General features: G+C 61.6%; 2 protein-coding genes across 2 annotated transcripts in view; both read right to left on the minus strand.

Annotated features, from left to right (window-relative positions):
- Positions 1–5742, minus strand: part of SLC17A4 (solute carrier family 17 member 4) — a 7403-nt gene extending 1661 nt beyond the window's left edge. The window contains exons 1-8 of the mRNA XM_023534277.1: positions 5602–5742; positions 4855–5088; positions 4689–4776; positions 4334–4420; positions 2655–2773; positions 2396–2557; positions 744–876; positions 474–667 (exon numbers count right to left, since the gene is read on the minus strand). Of these exons, the coding sequence (XP_023390045.1) occupies positions 474–667; positions 744–876; positions 2396–2557; positions 2655–2773; positions 4334–4420; positions 4689–4776; positions 4855–5088; positions 5602–5727 (1143 nt within the window). The 5' untranslated portion in view covers positions 5728–5742. The remainder of the gene's footprint in view (positions 1–473; positions 668–743; positions 877–2395; positions 2558–2654; positions 2774–4333; positions 4421–4688; positions 4777–4854; positions 5089–5601) is intronic.
- LOC105296327 (histone H2B type 1-A) overlaps positions 1–6534 on the minus strand; it is a 101351-nt gene that overhangs the window by 80535 nt on the left and 14282 nt on the right. The window lies entirely within an intron of this gene.

The following is a 6534-nucleotide window of genomic DNA, read 5'->3' on the forward strand; positions in this document are numbered from 1 at the left end:
CTTGGATGAGACGATGCCCCCGCCCTGTCTGAGACCAAGTCACCCCCACGTATCCTGGCGGCCCGTTATCTGAAGATGAGCGTGTCCCATCGACTATGAGGACCCCGGTGGTGACGCTTGGAAGCCTGGGTCACCTCTGACCCTCACCTGTGCCAGGCCTCAGTGTTCCTGCTGCTCCGTGTCCTGCACCTTCATGACGCCCCACCTAAGCAGGGCCCGTGGCGCTTCGTTAGTCCCTTTGGGACCCAGCCCTGAGTAACCGCTGTGTCCCCAACAGAGAGACTATGCGAGAGCCCCCTCCCCCGCTGAGCTGAGAGTCGGGGCCACTGGCTCCTTTTTCCTTCACCTGGGAACACTTGGTTCACAGTGGCTGACGAGCTCCAGGTCCCCTCCAGGACTTACCCAGATGAAGCTGCCGCACATCACTTACATTGTGACCCGTGCGTTACAACAGGAGGCTCAGGGCCCTGGACCTGAGCCAAGGTGCTAGGGGATGGGGGTGGTGGGGGTGATACGTACCGAGGAGCGATGTCCAAGAAGTTGATGAGGGCTCCTATTAGGCAGAGGCTGTTGGTGACAGAACACACTACCAGCAAAGCGACGGTGACGCCGAGGCTGGATCTGGCCCAGTGCAGACACGCGAAGGACGCAGCCGGGAAGAGGACGCCTGGGCCGGGAAGAGGACGCAGTGACCGGAGAGCCGCCCTGAGCTCCCGCACCGCCCCGGGTCGCCCCGTCCGCACCTGCGGCCGTGAGGAGCTTCCTGATGACAACCAGTCTGAGGACTTCTCGGGAGAGGAGAAAGTCTGCCAGGAGGCCGCCGAGCACGGTGCTGGCGAAGGAAGCGGCCAGCAGCAGGGCCAGCAGGAACCCGCTCTGAGGACAAGGCGTGGTCAGGGGCCTGCCTGCCACCCCGCGTGACACAGCCGGGCCCCTGGGCGCGTGTCTACGCGGGGGCTTTCCTTCACACACATGTCACCTTTAACACAAACTCCACGCCGCTGGAACTGGCCAACACGGTTTGAGTATATAGAAAGCATGCATCGACTTCAGTTCGAGAGAAAGGAGGACTAATATTCTCTCCGTAAATAAAACCCGCCTGGGGCTGGCGGCGGGGCTGGCGAGTGGAAGACCTTTCACGCTACTTTTTCATACGGTTTTTTAAATGTCGATCCCCGTGATCGTCGCTCCAGCCTTTAAAGCGAAATGCTATTAAATAAAACACGGGGAAAAGGAGCCCGTCGCTGTGTAAACCCCGAGCAAAGGAAAGAAAGGATTTAACTGTCACCCGGTCCCAGGAGTTCGCTTGACAGACGCGTAAGCAAAGCCACAGGGATGTGACTCCGAGAAGACACCGTGACGGTGACGAAAATCGGCCAGGGCCAACTTCCCACGCTGGGGTCATCTGCTCTCAACTTGACCTTTCCACCTCTCGGTCACTGTCCTCTGGGGTTGGGGAGCCCGCCGGCCCCACAGCGGGCACCTCCCTCCCAGCGCTGGCTTCCTGCTCGTCCGTGCCACCCACGCCCGGGTCCCCTGGCCTGGGGGGGTCTGCTTTCGTCACCCCCTCCAGGGGCCCCACAGCCTCCCTGTCCTTGGGCACTCTGGTCTCAGGACCTCTGGCCCGTTCGCACACTCGTGCCCAGACCCTGACCTCTGCCAAGGTCAGCCCCCCATTGGCGGCGGGCATGTTTTCACCAGAGCTGCTGTGTCAACATGAGAACACTGCTTTTTGGAGTACAAAGGGCAAGAATGTCGCAGCGACTCAACGGCCCCGGGAACTGTCCCTAACAGTCTGAGTCCGCTGCTCCCCTGCCACTTTGAGGGCACCTGCCCGGCAGGAAGCGAAAGGCTCCCGTCAGCCAGTCGGCACCTGTGCATTTCGTGCACCGTCAGAGCCGTAGACACGCGCACTTGTCTTAATGAGTGTCGTACTGAATAAAGCGGTTTTTCAAAACAAGATCGTCCACGAGTTTGGGGGCCTAAGTCCTGTTTGGGAATTTCTGACCTAAAACGCGCCAAACTTCCAGCATGTGGTGCCCGTGCTTCCCCTGCCCGGGGCTGCTCAGAGGCAGAATCCGTTTCGCTAATGCTCTATTGCTGACGCTGCTGGCAGAGTGTCTTGTCTGCAAATGTCAATTGGTTAGAGCATAAAAGTGTCATGGGCCCCCTAAAACTATACGGCTGTCTTTGAGCATCAGGCTGACCTAAGCGACGCCACCCTGCTCTGGTAAGCAGAGGCCACACTGGGAGGAGGCCGAATTCGAGTGAGCCTGCTCACGCTTCCCACAGGGAGGTCCCGGGCCTAAGCCCCTAACCCGGTGACCATCGTTGGATGTCACCGAGAGACAAGCGTTCGATCAGACGGGACGGGATGAGCCTTCTGCGTACTTACATTCGTGAGGCTGAGTCCAAGTACAGAGCTGAGGTACGTCGGCATGTACGCAAACTTCATGTAAACGAACCAGTATTCACTGAAATAAAACACTAAAATGCCCCAGAGTGGCAAGGACGTGCTCATGGCCTTCACAGGAAGAGACCAGTCTGCAGCAGAGTCCTGGAAGAAAGCAGATGCCAACGTCCCCTCCATCGGGGGACGCCTCACCTCGGGGGACGCACCCAGACACCGGACGTGGCGGGGAGTCGTACGGTACCTGCTGAGCCCGCGAGCGCATGATGTGGTCCCTCTCCCCGGTGCCGATGAACGGGTGGTCTGCAGGGTCGTCGTAGACCAGAGGGAACCAGAGGCAGGAGCAGGCACAGCCGACACCACCTGGAAGAGAAGCCGGCGGCACCAGACTTGAGCCCTCTGAGTCGGCCTCGGCCCTGGGGGCGTCCCGTGGTCGGCAGACGGGCTGGCCCGACACGCCTCTCTGCACCCTCGCTCGCCCCACTGCCCGACTTCGGCCCTGGCCGTGTCACTTGCTCCTGCCGATGGCTGGGGCGGTTTGGGGTCCAGCGCGTTGAGGACCAGTCTGCACCCCCCCCGCCCCCGCTCGTCAGGCTCTGCGAGCTCCGTCCATCGGTGCACGTCCCGCCCGGTGTCCAGCACGGAGGCGGAGGCGGAGGCGTCAGCAGCAGGGCGTGTGGGCGACTCGAAGACGCAGAGTCACGTCCAACGTCAACGGGGACGTTTCTGCGACAGGTTTCATTCCTACCGTGCCGGACAGCTCCGCGTCGCTGGCGGGGAGGGAAGTGTGGCTCATCTTAAAACTTCCCTCCCTTGCGGTCTGAGCTCGAACGTTTCCCCACAAACACAGAGCGGCCACCAGGACCAGGCATTTCGCCACGTTCCGAGAACAGGAATCAAAGACACGAGTTCGCCACCAAGGAGCTTAAAATCACGTAGCAGGGACAGACTAGCAAACGAGCACTGTCTCCGTCGAGGACGCGGGATGCTGACGTGGACCCCACAGACGTTCCGTGGGCTCCCATCCGCACACAGCGCTCACTGCCCCCCAGAACGCACCCCCCGGAGCGGCGGGCGCAGCCGGCCCCCCTCACTGCCTCGCTAACTTCCGTAAGCTGCCTTGACGTCCGCGGGACAGGGCCCTCGAAGGGCGATGTGCCAGCGCGGTCGATCCACATGCTTTTTTTTTTCCCCCTAGAGAATACACTGAGCTCATGTCACGGCAGCTCTTCGAGGGTGCTAAGAGGCCTACCCTGCAGTGAGGACACCATCGGACTTACAGGTCCCACTGGGGTCAGTCAGCTTGCAGATGGGGTTCCTGGGACCATAACGAAACTGAAGAAACACAAACTAGTGAGAAGCAGCTGGGCGGAGCCCGGCCCGGGCTGGGGACGGGCACGCCGGGCGGCAGCAGCCCGGACACTCCGTGTGTGTCTCTGTGTCCTGTGTCCACGCCCGAGCCCCATGTGGTCCACTCTGTCCTGTGGCCACTGCCGCTTGGTCCCCCACCCCCGCCAGCATTTTACCTGTGATTAGGTCGCTTTCCCACAATTTCCTGGTTATAGTAATAATAAGAGACATTTAAAAGACTGTATTAAGCATCTCTAAAAACATAATCTCCCCCAAGATAACACTTTCAACATCTATGAAAGAAATTCCTCTGGGCCCGTTTTCGGGCTCAGTTTGAAGCATGGGGAGATGTCACTGGGTTATCCGTTCTAGCTACACACTCAGGCCACCAAGACCTGAGTGTCACTTTGTAGGATTCGTGACACGATTATCTCTGGACACGATCAACTTTAGTTACGTAGCTATCCGTACGTATCAGGATTTGGTGAGCCACAGACGACTTGAGTCCCAGAAACTGGGCCCAGTGTCCCGGGTCACGAAACCGCATCCTGAGGTTGGAGAAACACAGCTCACCGAAGACGTAGAAGACGGAAGGCCATCCCAAGGTCTGGCAGAGGAAGCCACCGGCAAGGAAGATGGTCAGGGTCCCCAGCATTAAGCCTGCACAGAAGTCGGGAGGGCACCCTGGGTCAGGGGCTCGGGCCTGTGCACGCCCAGCAGACTGGCCACCGCGGGCAGCAGGTGGCACAGCGGCGGAAGCCACAACCTGCCGTCGGACGCCCGGGGCTCAGATCCCGCCTCGCCCAGTGGCCGTGTGGCCCGGAGAAGTTTCTGGGCTGTTCCGGATGAAATGGACGTGCGCCGAGCACGGTAAGTGTCAGCTGTGGTCAGGGAGGGTGGTGCCGGGGACAAGCAGGGCATCGGTTACCTGACGCCGCGATGGCGACGAGCTGGTTCTTTTCCAGCGCAGGGGCCCACTTCACCCAGGCCGCATACTGACCCACCGACACCACGACCTGAGGAGCAAGGCCCACCGTGGGCTCTGCCCGGCCACGCGGGGCCCCGTCCCCCTCGCGCTGGGGAGCCCCCGGTACCTGGGCGACGCCTTGCACGGTCCGAAGGGCAAAGAGCGAGGCCACCCCGGCATCGGCCGCCAGCGGGACGAAAAGGTTCAGGACGGAGGAGGCGAGCATGGCCACGCCGACCGGGTACTTGACCCCGCACGCTCCGACCACGAAGCCGCTAGGGATGGAGGCCAAGAACGAGCCGACGCTGAGGGCGCTGAGGAGGAAGCCCTGGGCCTCGGGGCTCCAGTCGTACGCGGGCGCCTGGGGACAGAGAGAGCCCGCGGCTCGTCCTCGGGGGGGACTCGAGAGGCGGCTGTCCTTTCTCCCACGTCTCTCCCATCCCCCCATCTGCCGTGTCATCGGGAAAACCTAAACGCGTGCCCACACCCTCTTTCTCCTCGAACGGCTTCCCCAGCTACGCGAGCACCCGAGCAGCTCGCGTACGAACGAGCACGCGAGGGAAGAGTCCTTCGAGCTCCGGGGAAGGCGCCGCGGAGCCGAGGTGATCGAAGCGCGTGGAGAGAGAGAGGGGGACGCAGGTCTGCCGGACGGACGTGCTCTGGGTGCTTCGTCACCGCGGGGGCAGAGTTCCCGGCCACGGAATGGCCAGACCTGTTTCTGGCTTGGTCCTCGGTCACGGCCATGGAAGTGGAGGTTCGGCTGCGTAGGCTGCGCTCACGTCACACGGTTCTGAGCCCAGGCGATGCTCGGGGAAGACCCTTCGGATCAAGTCAGGTGAGTCAGAGAAAGGGTTGGCGGTCTGGTCCCACTCACCAGCGCCTCCGGCTCCTTCGCCGTGTCGTTGCTGCTGTCCTGGGCGTCGGCGGGAGGCCCGTCCGGGGAGGCGCCGGGCAGCACGGTGACGTTCACCATGGCGGGGAGGGCGATGCTCAAGTTCATTTGCTGGGTGCCGATCAAAATATTACAGAGGTGAAAGAGGACGGCCAGCCCGTGTCGCACCGAGCACAAGCCTGAGGGGAGAGGGCACAGAGAGGCTCGACATCGGGTCCTCGCACCCCCAAGTCTGGGAGAGGGGAGACTGCAGTCTGCTGCGAGAGCAGGAGTCTGGGGGCCACCTGGACCTCTGGGGGTGCCGGGCCGATGACCCTCAGACCCGCTGCTCAAGCGGAGACTGGATGACCGTGCGGCAGTGGCCAAGCAAGCCCAGGGTGGAGGGGTCCAGGTGGGGCTCTGGGATGGGGACAGAAAGAAGTGGATTTAGAAAACCGGCTGGTCGGACAGCTGGAAGGCTAGACTGGACAGCCCCGCAGGGAAACGCTAGGGCTAACAGGTGCTCACCGCCCTCGAGGCACACGGGCGCCCCGTTTCCTGGCTCCTGCAAGGGGGCGAAGGCAGTCCGAGGGGCCAGCACAGCGCTGACACCCTCATCGACCGCCAGGAGCTGACAGACAGATCCCCACCTGTGTTTCGACTTGGGGGGCCTTTAGCTGAGACCCTACGCCCCCCCACGCCCAAAGGCTCCCGTCGGAATTTGCTCCATGTCATGTGGACGCGACGTTGCCACTGCCCTCCTCCCAGCCAAGACAAGGACGCTCCCCAGCCATTCGAGTCTCTCTCTCTGTCCGGGGTGGAATGTCACAGTTATCTTCGGTTACGCCCCCACGAGCCATTTTAAAGTACTTTTACTGTTTCCACAACTGTCCTTTTCCCTGTCATTTTCACTTTTCCCTTGAGTTTAGATAAGAA

Source organism: Pteropus vampyrus, unplaced genomic scaffold (assembly GCF_000151845.1).
Source record: "Pteropus vampyrus isolate Shadow unplaced genomic scaffold, Pvam_2.0 Scaffold124, whole genome shotgun sequence".
Classification (NCBI taxonomy): domain Eukaryota; kingdom Metazoa; phylum Chordata; class Mammalia; order Chiroptera; family Pteropodidae; genus Pteropus; species Pteropus vampyrus.